Genomic DNA, 12,960 nt, shown 5'->3' on the forward strand with positions numbered 1-12,960 from the left:
ATGATGAGATGCTCTGGCACAAGCTAAGGAAGTAGCTTATGAGATGGCTTATCAGTCTAACTCTTCTTATGAGAATTCTTCAGTTTGAGAATGTCCAAGTACCTTGTATGGATTATGAATACCTCCCTAGTTAAGAGGGAGTGTTGAAATATGTAACTAGGTTCAGTCTTCATAATGACATATGTAATCATGATTTTATGTATTTGTTGTAAAGAGAAAAACAAATTTATTATTGTCATTCTTGGGGCATGGGTTTCATGCTCAAGGGAAATTTATTTTTAGGTCAAGCGCCCATTGAGAGCTTCTAGGGCTTGTCATCGAGTCTACAAGTCAATTGAGTCATTTTCATGTATGGAAGACCCTTTTGGGCATGTTACATATTGTAAAGAAAAGTTATTTGAGTCGGAATTAGAGTCAAAGACCCTCCAAGACCTTGTCAACGGGCAAGCAGCAAGTCGAATGGCATGAAAGATCAAATCGGCCTCAAGGAAGCAATTCGTACCCTTAGAAAGCCTATAAATAAGAAGGAACTCGACCTCATTTGGAAACACAACAAGCAAGTTCGATCTCCTCAAGGAAGAAGTTGGAAAAGGACAAAAAAAAAAGAAAAGCAAGATCGAAGTTTTTGGGTTTCTCTCTCTTTCTTGTGTTAGGGTTTCTATGGTTGTTGGGCAAGTCAAAGTGCTAGAAAGTTGTTGGGTAAGTCGAAGTGTTGGATAGTTGTTGGGGTCAATGTTGCAGAAGAAACTATTGGGTCGAAGTTGCAGAAGAAATTGTTGGGTCAAACTTGCAGAAGAAATTGTTGGGTCTAAGTTGCAGAAGAAACTGTTGGGGTCGAAGTTATTGAAGAAGTTGTTGGAATCAAGATTGCTAGAAAGAAAGCTCATCAAGGAGAAAGGTTGACTTGGTCTTGGAAGGGTCTTTGTCAAGTGTCTTAAGTCTTGGAATTTGTCATTTGAAGATTCTATAAGAAGAGAAGAATTCTTGTGGGTTTTCCTCCTGATCGCCTACATCTTGTGTCCTCTTGTCTCATCGTTCTTTATGATTTGGTAGTTGTTTGATCATAATAACACTAAATATAATCAAGAGAATGAAGAAGCTAATTAAGTTAAGTAAAAATCTATCACAAGTACTTATCAAAGTAACAGAAATCACCTAATCTAGTTGCCCCAAGTTTCTCAATAGTTAAAGCATGCTTTGTGCATCTTTTCAACGCTAATTGCAAAATAAAATAGCTCTCTTAGACGGTTTTCATGACTCCATAACCTTTTGGGTTTAATTGTCACCAATCTCTTGTTGATGTTTTGGGTTTGAAGATTCTATAAGAAGATAAGAATTCTTGTGGGTTTTCCTCCTGATCGCCTACATCTTGTGTCCTCTTGTCTCATCGTTCTTTATGATTTGGTAGTTGTTTGATCATAATAACACTAAATATAATCAAGAGAATGAAGAAGCTAATTAAGTTAAGTAAAAATCTATCACAAGTACTTATCAAAGTAAGAGAAATCACCTAATCTAGTTGCCCCAGATTTCTCAACAGTTAAAGCATGCTTTGTGCATCTTTTCAGCGCTAATTGCAAAATAAAATAGCTCTCTTAGACGGTTTTCATGACTCCATAACCTTTTGGGTTTAATTGTCACCAATCTCTTGTTGATGTTTTGGGTAGCATTAGGAGTATTCTCACGCATGGGGCAAGTGGGCTAAGTGATGGGGCTTTGCACCCATAGCCAATGGTATTTTCATGACCTGTGGTATAGACCCATGGTATTCTGAAAACGCATGGTATTGCACCCTTTGGGAAAAGTATAAGTGTAAGGGTGAGTGATTCATTCTTGTCGCTGTGAAGAGAGAGCATCTTGTGGAGGTGAAGGTTGAGTAGGCCTCAGACCTGAAAAAGCCGAAAGCGCTTGTGATAGGTTGGAAAGAGAGCATCTTGTGGAGGAGAAGGCTGAGTAGGCCTCAAGCCCTGTAGAGGGTCAAAAGAGCCTCTGGCAAGTTGGCCAAAGAGCATCTTGTAGAGGAGCAGACTGAATAGGCCTCCAACTTGTGGAAGGGTAGAGAGGGGCAAGCAAAGTTATTTGAGGAGGCTAAGTAGCCCTTAGGCAAACCATGTAAGGATATTGAGTATGTTATAGTTGTTGTAGCAAAGAAGGGTCGAGTTTTCCCTTGTTTGGATGGAAAGATTACAGCAGTGAGTGGACAACTACAAGAACTGCCAATAGTGAGTAGACAGTGGCAAGCACAGTTAGCAAACTATGGCACTAAAACTGAGGGTGGTTTCAGTAGTTGGGTAAGGGTTTTCTGTGTAAGTTTTCCCTTGTATTTGGTATTTTACTAACCATTGTAAAGGGGCCATTTTCCCTGGTATGGGAGCCCTAGATTCTTATTGAAAGACCAATAAAAATTGGGTTTTGGGGTTGAAATTTTGTGTTTACTATGCATGATGTAATTGTTGGTTTTGTTGTGCAAAACTTGTTTTTGGTTAGGCACATCAATGTGTTTCAATTAAACAAGTTAAATTGAGATTGTTACAAGATCTAATGGGTGTGTTTGTGCACCGAGTCTAGTGCCAAAAATCTAACATGGTTTCAGAGCATGGTCTTTGAGAAGGGAAATTGTATCTAAGATTTGCACAAGTGACAGCTCTAAGAGGGAGTAGTTTTAGGAAATGTTGCAGGTAGCAACAGTGTTTTGAAGAACCATGCCAAGAGAGTTTGCGAAGTATGGCATAGTACTTGTATGGCCTGTGAATGCCAGGATCAGTAGGCCTAGTGAGACATGGAGTAGATCATTCACACAGTGAGTTCTGGACATGTTAAAATTGGCAACTAGGGCCAAATTCCACTTTGAACAGCTCATTTGATAGAGATAATTATTGCATTGTATTCCTTTTTTCGAGAAGACCAAAATCAACCTAAAGATCACTAAATTTAGACAAGGAGAAATATGTTTTTGAGGTTGTTGTAGTATCCTTTTCGTTTTTCTTAAGCTTTACATACAGGAGGAGTGGGGTGCAAAGCATAGCAAAAATTGGACCCGTTTTCAAAGCAACGGATGAGATCAAAGGCCATGTCAAGCCCACTCAGTTAGAAAGTGCTCGAGAAGAGCTTGCAAATGACATGAACAAGTTTTAAATTGGCCACTAGGATCAAAAGATGAAGATAGTCAAGGCGGAGCTTGTGAGAGTCAAAGCCCCGGAATCCCGCGACTCGTCATAAAATCAATTGTGAGAAGCTCCAGGAACCAGAGACCAAAAATCTACTAGTTGTTGGAACCGGGGGTGTCTATTGACGAAAAGGCCCAGAACCTATGGCCCTAGATCCTCGTGACACTTTGCTAAATCAATCCTCGAAGGATCTGGGATTAGACCATTTACAGGTGAGTTGTGTGCATCAAAAAGTCGGGGGCCCTTATTTCTCTTTCAATCCCATGGGTGGCAACATATCATTGGGTAGAAACGACGTCAGCAATCGCTCGCTAAGTTGGACATATGGTAGGCACTTTTGGAGCTTTCAAAGTACCCTGAGGACCTAGATATGCCTGACACTTTGATCGATCACAAGTCAACACGTGGCTCGGCTGATGGCAGCATGAAATCACCCTGACAGTATAACCCAAAAGGTCAAAAGCCTCGTAATCGTTTCTAATTACATTCTAAACGAACCAGGCACTAGGGGGCCAGAACGCCAAATCATCCAAGTTCCAACTCAGTGGTGACTAGTACCGTTCTCAACATGGAGATGTCACCAAGAGGCAATGAATCTTCCACATGTCTCAGATACAAATGATTAAAGGGCGGCCACCTATGGAGAGAATCACCGCCTATCATAAAGCAACCTCACCCGAAAGGAGCACCGGCGGGTGAACAAGCACAGTCGTTAAGCCAACGTTGGCCCCTCGGAAAGTTAGAGTCAATAGAGCATTATTTGCAGATCAACGGTTGCGATTGATTCCGGGGGTGAGCCTTACCCCCAACTCCACCCAGGCACCCTGTCAGGGAGATTAGAAGGACCACAACCTATTAGGCCAACGCAGCGAGCACATCCGCCCGTTGGGACTGTTATCAAGTGAGTGTGACAGGCGAGCATGGCAAGCGAGCGCAGAAATATGTTGATATATCTCCTTACTCCCTTGTCCTCCATCCAATCCAGCTCTGCCACGTGTCTCCACCGTACCATCTCAACATGTTTCCCGCTTAAAATCCCTACGAACTGATCGTTGCACCCCAAGTGCCCACCCGTTGCACTTTAAATTTTCTATTTAAACCCATTCTATGTCAAGCCCTTCCATCTGTTTTCAGCTACATCCGATCAATTGCTTACCAGAGTGAAAACCTTCGTGCACTCACAACGCTCTATCCTTCCAGCGCTCCCAGAAAGCCTCCACCACCCTCATCAAGAAGATATGAAGAAGGCCAAGGGGAAGTCGAAAATGCTTATGCAGCAACCCACCGGCCCATTTAGTGAAACCATCAATGAAAAGTTTGGGTGGGACTATTTTCGAATACAGTATACACTAGGGATGCAGTGCATTCCTCGTGGGAGGCAATCTACAAGTATTTTGAAGATTAAGGTCCATGTGTGACTGTCAGAACAATAGTTGTTGATGATCAAACCCCCACCTCAAAGGTAACCCCAAAGGATGCGGCCAATTCCTTCTTGCACAGAATTGGAGCAAGACCTAAGATCATGCCCTACACAGACATGGTCAGATGGGTTATTGAAACAGTGGATATTACAGGGAGGAAGTTTCACACTCCAAAAGGCACAACAATTGGATCGCTCACAGCAAAGACCTTTTAGGAGATGTACCAATTGCCAAGCCCTCAATATGTCTATGACAAAACGTATGTGGCAGACTTCTGTAAGAAGCACGAAGATCCAGCAGAGTTAATTAAGGAGTGGAGGAGCGACCCGAACAAACACAAGAAGGAACAAGAGGGTAAGTACTCCATAGACTCACTAGCTTCTCCTTTTAGCCAAGTAGCTGCCATGCTCTGTAGGTTACATGCATACCCCAACATCTCTATTTTCCCTAAACATTGGGTCCCTCTTATTGACAGGGCCTCTGAGGGATACATCTTCGATTGGGCCATCATATTATCCAATAATCTAGCCAAACACATTCTAGCTTTTTGCTCGTCCCGCAGTGTCTCAGAGAACAAAACCCCTCCTTTCTACATGCCAGCATATGTCATGGACTCCCTTTGTTATTCCCTCGATTTCCCAACCATGGGATGGAAGTGGGTTGTCTTCAATCCATGATCATAAATCCAATTTCATCTAAAGTCTAATCACTTTACATATGTATAATCTTTCATTTTAGAGTTGATTTTATTTGATCATGATTCTGAAATTTCCTTAAAGATCATTGTTAATCGGAATTGTGGTTAGACCTAAATCATTTTCATCTTTCATGTCATTCACTTGTGTTATCTTTGCATAAAACAAATCTGGAAATTAAATTTCACAATATAGATAAGATTCGCAATTTACCGACTGGTCCTTTACTTTATATCTTTAAACAAGTTTTATGAGTGGCTTTCACCACTTGATAAAATTTAGAAATTACCTTCAAAAATATCATAAACCAGATTTGATTTACAGAAACAATGTGCATGTAATTTCTTACTTTTAATTGGATCTAATTTTGGTGTATGTTCCAGTTTCATAATGCTGGAATTTACTTGCATGGAGCACCACACCATCTTATCTTCTATGCGTTAAATCCCCTTTCCTTTGCATATCTTATCTATATTTGGGTTTAGCTCATTTGGTGATATTCCTGAGTGTAAATATGTACATCATATTTCATCACAAATCAAACTTACATCCTAAGATTAGGGCTCTTATTCATATACTAATTCTAGACATAGTTTATTTAATCATTCAACATCTAGATTGTACTCAGGTGACAGCGGCACTTCTCCTAGGCTTACCTCAAAGTTGCATCCATGGATAAGGACTTTTTCCACTTACATGTGAGTGGAAGAAGTAACAGTACCTACCACCACCCATATGTTGTTATATTTGTGTACGACCTGGATCAGTTCAACTTCATGTGCCTTTTTCACTTTGTCAGTCTTTATTATTTAATGAATGGTTATCAAAGTTGAATAATCTAACATTTTTAAATAGATTAATTAATTATTAAGGAACCAATAAACAATCATGTAGATTCCATGCAATAGTTCTTTAACAAATATAATTCTAAAACTATAAGTTCGTAAGTGCGTATTTCAGATCCTCTTATTTATAATTAAATAGTACTAATGTTCATTAAACATTAAAAAGTGGCAATGCACATATGTTACAAATAGATAGTTTGTTCTAGCTAATAAAACAAGGAGTTAAATTGTCCAATGAATACAAAACTTTTGTCTCTAAAACAGCAGGACAATAATCTCAACTTATCATTTTAGTTTATTTTAGATATATTCAATAGATATCTTTGTAACTTGTCCAAATTTTGCTCCGAGGCATTCTACATTTTTTGATGAAACATTTAGCACAATGCTAACATATATCAGCAAATCCAAATTGGGAACTGGAAAATACAAGGAATAGAATGACCTACAATGCTTCCTATTTTGGTTCGTTTGTTATTACTGTCAGTTTCTTCCCTTGATAATTCACTGGCCCTGCAAAATTAATAAAGTTATCAAATCTGGACCAGTAGACGTAATGAATAATAAAACACATAAATGTAACAAACAGTAAGCCATGTATACCAACCTTTTGTTTGTAGGAGTATCATATTGTCGTTGAAGACCTGAAAAAGTTTTGTCGAAATTTTATAAGATAGAAAACGAAAAAAAAAAAATCAAATTAAAAAGAAAAAAAAGACAGACAATAAGATAAAAGCATGCTTGAATATCACGCCACCTCCTTTCTGTGCATGGACTTGACTGCTTGAGGAGACAGCTTTCCTTCCACTCTGACTTCTCCCAAATAGCTTGCTCCATCTTGCTAAAACAATCCTTGCCCTGTTGGAAATATCTGATCTTCAACCCACATCAACAATCATGAAGGTCTAAGGGAGGGAAAAAGAACAGTAACCAGACTAACATACAAATTTAAAAGCATTCTTGTCCAAAAAAACCAGGTTATTCAATGATTAAATACAACGGTTGATCTATTATGCAATATTAAGAACATACATTTCATCGCACTGTACAATCTAGGAAATTAAAATCATGCATACTCTATCACACAGTACAATCTTGGAAATCATGCTTACTCTCCCTCGGATCTGAATTTTCATTTCCAAAATTTAAATGACAGATGCAGACACACAGCACACAAGGCAAAGATAAACTGATATATCATAAACTAAAAGTTAATTTAGCATACTGTATATACTGTATATTTTCATGGGCATAAGTTAGAACACAAGGACACATTTCACAACCAAACAAGCACACATCCAATTACAAAAACATAATCATTATAAGCCCTATACAAAGCTTGTTCTATGAAAACTAGAAATCTTACCTACTAGACTCTACAGTTAACGTGTCCCTTAAGAACTGGCGGACCATTGCAAGCCTTCATATATTTTACAAAATTACTCACCAACCAAATGGAGGTCTCTACACGGCCTCCTTATACCATCTACTCTTTACCATCTCCCTCGATTATTATGGAAACATGGGCATTGATCATTATTGAACACTATTATATTCTTTATAGAATTTGTTCTGGCAATAGTGGCATCATTCTTATGATCCTTTCCAGAAATTCCACTACTATAATTCATTGACACTGACAAATATATGCAATGTGTCATCTATAACATGGACCAAGAGAAAAGCCTAAATTTGTTCAGAGATGACCACACTTTAGCCATTATGTATTTGTTCAGAGCTGGCCACACTTTAGCCATTATGTGAAACTGGATGTACCTAGGTTGCACATTCTCTATATATCGGATGCATCATTCACTGTTTGGAAAATTGCACTCACGACTGGACCAAATAGTGGATGCACTACTCTATGATCTCATAACTATAATCTGAAATTTTCTGACTCAAATTCAACGACTTCCAGAGCTTTCACTACAGTTCAAGGCTATTTGCATCCAAATTTATGCATGGTACCAACTAAAACATACATTCAGTAAATAACTGTAAGACATGCCAGAAGGTTCCTGACCTTCTTGAATCTCGACATACAATTTGTATAAGCCATTAGAGTTGGCCATGTTGGTTCTGGTCAACTGAATTGGAAGTAGTAAAATCTATCATACATTATAAAAGTACCTTAATGATTCAGAATTGTCACCAATCTGTGAATGTTTGTTAACCTGTGCATAATAGAATCAAGAAAAGCCGAATCCTTTTACACATTGCCTCAATCAGCCAATTTCATCAATCAAGGAATTTTGGATAATCCATTAAACTTTAATGCAAGAATGTAACGTCTGGTCTGAAGCCCTCCCACATATCAAATAACATTGTATAACTCTTGCTAAAGAGTAGCATCAAATAATTACTATTCATATCAACCAGAATCTGTAGAACAGATGCTTCCTAAAAACTGGGTGCATTCATATCAATAGTAATTGATAAATGAGCCATTTAAGTTAATCAAATTTAAAAACAGTCAGACATTTTTCAAATTAGTTCCTTTACATACTTGTTGTCGCTCAAATTGTACAGGAACGGTGCAACAACGACTCAGGTCGAGAGCTGTCACTCTGATCCCTGGCCTCTCCGTTCTAGTTGTCTCCCAACAACAGGCTATGGCGGGTAGTCCCTAAGGAATGTGAAAATGCAAGACTCGTTGGCAACCAACAAATCCAGGAGACACAATTGAATGGCCTACCCACTTGGCTGATTTTGGCAAGTTAAAGGATTAGATTAAATTACTTATAAGACTAGCTTATGGAGTCAACTACTTGCTTTAGATCATTTGAATACTAGGTGACCAGATGAACAATTGCTGCTTAAGGAATGCTTAACTATCCTATATGAGATGCAAGAACTATAGTCTAGGTGGAATGCAAGATCTTGGTTAATTTTATTTATGTGCCTAGTAGCTAAGTGGATCCCTAAATACTTAGCTATTTTAAGGCTAGTTTCTAAAGTAGGTTATAGAGAGAAAGTTCAGGTGAAGCAAGCAAACGCTTGGTTAACGATACCTTTCCTTGAAATCTAACATACCCAGTGCCTCCGGTGCTACAAAGACTCTGAATTTGACTACTACAAGGTCACCATTTTAACCACTAGAAAGGGTCTATCCTTCGCAAGCTATAAGATGAAGGGTGGCCCTATCTTTCTATCAACCAAGCTTAGGTTTGGACGTAAGTTGATTAATACACGACTAAGCCTAGAATGCAATGCAAGATGATTCAGTGCTCTTGAGTTGAGATTGCTTATGATCTTTAGTACTTGATTACAATTGATATTTAGTTATCACACAAGAATACTTAATAAATGAGAGACAATCGTAATCACAAGATAAAGTGCTCAATTTCACTTACTGTCCACAAGATATATCTAATGTATTCAATGAAGCCAAGGAACAATCGCTCAAGTAAATAATATAGATGCTCTTAAGAACAAATTACAAATATGCCAAAGATAAAATTGTCATCCACAATAGGTATTAACCATGAAACAGTAATGACATTAATGGCAAGTAAAATAGAGTAGAGCACTCATCGCCAAGATATTACTTAGAACAGTTAACCTTCTAGAGACAATGTAAGATGCCAGTGACAATGATCCAAGAGATAGACAATAAGATTCTCAATGTTTTCAATTAGCAATTCCTCGAGATATCACAGTGCCAATTTCAAGCCAATATCCAACAACTCCTTGAATAATCAGATTAAACAATATTAACCATTCAACAAAATAATAGATCTTAGGATTATATGCTTATGTGAGTGATCTTATCAAGTGCAGATTTGTAACTTTAGAGATTATGAAACTCACAAGAAAACCCAATGTTAGTTCTCCTTGAGCAATATAACCAACTTGCCAAAAAATTCTCCAATGATAGGCCATTAACAAATATCAAGAACCTTCATGCAATTTTATGTTCCAATGACATCAAATAAGCATAAGTGAACTTTTAGGACAGCAGTAGCTAATCTTATAGCAAAAATGCCAAAATACACCACAATTTATCTCTTTCTCTTGATTTAAATGAGAGCACTTCTTATGAAATACAATCAGTGCGAAAATGCCTATGCAAGAAAGATATGAATGCTTATACGATTGTTATATATCAGACCTTAACATGCACTTCAAAACAGTTATAACAGTCATCCAAATTTGTGAAATTTGCCCAAACAGTGAATGCCCAACTGATGCAAATGACATAGAAATGTGTTAGGTATTTTTATGTCACTTAAATGAATTACATGTCACTGTCGTCAAGTAGTTATATGGTTGTAACTAAAACAGTGACTGATCAAGGGTTTGGAGAAGCAAACCACTAGGCCTTTAGGCCCTAAAGAACTTGCCCAGAATTCCTTCATTGAGATGACCGCCTGCAACCACCAATGTTAGCTTGAAAAATGACTGCAAACACCAAGTATAAGAGGCAACAACAAATGATAACCTAATGAATGATTGAATGAGGCAAGGGAGGCCAGGATAGGGGCAACGCTAGGCCTAAAGAGGATAGTTTTTAGAGCTAGAGGAGGGAAGCAAGGCAAAATAGGCCTGCGTCTATGGCAAAGAGGCCAGGAAGGCCCATGGCAAAGTGAGAAGAGGCCAAATAGGCCTGCGGCAAGGCTAGGAGAGGCCCTTAGGGCCTGCCGCAAGGGAAAAGAGGTTGGCCAAGGAGGAGAAGAGGGCAGCGGGGAGGGGTAAGGCCCTAAAGTCCTGCAACAGGGGTTTACAAGGAGGTCAAGGGCATAAGGGCATCACCAAGCCCACGGCAAGGGAAAGGAAGGCAGGCGAAGGTCCTTGGAGGCCTGCGGCTAGGCCAAGGAAGAGGGTTGAGGACCTAAAATGGCCTTTAAGCTCTATGAAGGGAGGCCAAGGGGAAAAAAAGACTCCAAAAGGGTTGATGGCTAGGGTAAAGGGCCACAAAAATTTCTGAGAGATGCAAACAAAAATTCCTCCACAAGAATGCTGAATGTTGGGCTTGCAAATTTTACGCATACTAGATCTTACTCTTAAGGGTCTAGATCTAGCTCAAAACCCCAGCAAAATTTTCTTGATTAGCTTGAATCTCACTTGCGCAAATGAAAATAAAATTTTCCCAAAACCCCAATATATACAAAACTTAAAAAATAAACCCCAATTGCTGGAAAACAAGGGTTAGAAAAAAATTTACAAAATTATTTTACAAAAAATATTTGCAGAATAAATACAAATATACGACGCTTGAAAATAAATATTTTTGAGAAAATAATTTTTATAAGATTAATTCTGAATAATAACCTTGGATCAATGTATTTTCGAAAGTTAGAATATTGACCACAGCCTTTAGTGAAGTAAGAAAACCGTAAAAAATTCCCAGAGCCCAAACAAAATCGGCTCTTCTCCAAACTCTGTGAACTTGGAGCCCAAGTGTTTGTGTACCTACAAATCCCTATATATTCCTTCAAGCAAACTTGTTAGACATATGGTGAATCAGATCACCTAAGATAGACCCAAAATCTACTAATAAAATGTTCTTATCACTAACAAATGAAATAACAAGCTTATATAAAAATTTAGCACAATATAGGAAAGCACGTACCATAGATCAATGGACAAAAAACACCATGAACTAAACCCCAAAGTCATTATTATGATCTCAAACGTTCCTAGCAGATAAATGGATCAATATCAGCGTTAGAAAATTACATAGACCAAAGACAGAATTTTCATCATGCCCTGAGAAGCAAAATGACTTCTAATTTATAGATGAATCCTCCAAGTGGAAAATAACGGCTAGTTGGTTTCATTCTCGTCAAAATAATCTCGGTCGTTGATAAAAATTTGATGATCTTTTAATCTCCATCTTTGAAAATATTTAATTTTCAGGAATTTTCGAATTTCTCTTTTAAACCATTTTTTATTAATCCAAAATAAATTTTTTGGATTAATTTCCTCAAAATTTTGACTTTGACTTAACCACCAAGGTCCAAGGGCTCAATTTTTCTTAAAATATCCATTTTTTCCTTGGTGGGAGCAGGGTGGTGGGGAAGCGGCTCCCCCCCCCCCTCAAACCCACTCCCGGAGCGACCCTGGGAGTGCGTTCCTAAAATCGCTCCCGCAAGGAGTGAACATTGGGAGTGCACTCCTAAAATCGCTCCCGCAAGGAGCGAACATTGGGAGCGCGCTCCCTTAAAAAAATTCGCTCCTTTTACTTAAATTTTTAACATTACCATGAAATGACTCAAGATGTTTGAGAGTGATTCTGACCTCATTGGATTTCATCTGAAGAAAGTAAAATTTTAAATCTCATTCAAAATCTAGTAGACTTATCAATTTTTCAGGATCTCAGGATTAGGGGGATCGCAATGTTTCCATTGGATTTTGTCATGTACTAGCGTATGGAACTCATATTTAATCAAGAGTACCAATCCCTCTATGTACCTTGATGTTAGTGACATTGGTTGTCGAACTCCTCTATCATGACCCTACAAAAAATGTACCCCACACAAACCAGCGATGATAATATCGCCGAGATATCAGCAATTTTCAGAAATATCGCGATATTTTCGGCGAACTGAAATATCGTCAAGAAAATATCACGATATTTCCTCTCCCAAAAATATCGTGAAATTTCCTAGATCGAAAATATCGCAATATTTCCGAGAAATCATCAATATATAGGCAAAAAATCACGCAACGATATAAAATATCGTCAGGTCGGCTGAGCCGCGGCTAGAAAAGAGAAATTTGTCTTTTTTTTTCTCATTTCGGGTTCTAAGTGTTGGAGAAGGAAAGGGAAGAGCTTTGTGGTGGTTGTCAAGGAGGGATTGAGGATGAAACAGCCATTATCATCACC

At 38.4% G+C, this 12,960-nt stretch overlaps 1 protein-coding gene across 1 annotated transcript in view; it reads right to left on the reverse strand.

Moving 5' to 3' along the window:
• LOC149200091 (homeobox protein LUMINIDEPENDENS-like) overlaps positions 1-12,960 on the reverse strand; it is a 213,205-nt gene that overhangs the window by 71,580 nt on the left and 128,665 nt on the right. Inside the window, exons 7-9 of the mRNA XM_089402584.1 lie at positions 6,886-6,999; positions 6,736-6,772; positions 6,578-6,641 (exon numbers count right to left, since the gene is read on the reverse strand). Of these exons, the coding sequence (XP_089258710.1) occupies positions 6,578-6,641; positions 6,736-6,772; positions 6,886-6,999 (215 nt within the window). The remainder of the gene's footprint in view (positions 1-6,577; positions 6,642-6,735; positions 6,773-6,885; positions 7,000-12,960) is intronic.

The sequence above is a fragment of the Pinus tabuliformis genome, chromosome 2_1 (genome assembly GCF_031772625.1).
Source record: "Pinus tabuliformis cultivar Carrire ecotype Pingquan chromosome 2_1, CPIR1, whole genome shotgun sequence".
Taxonomy (NCBI): domain Eukaryota; kingdom Viridiplantae; phylum Streptophyta; class Pinopsida; order Pinales; family Pinaceae; genus Pinus; species Pinus tabuliformis.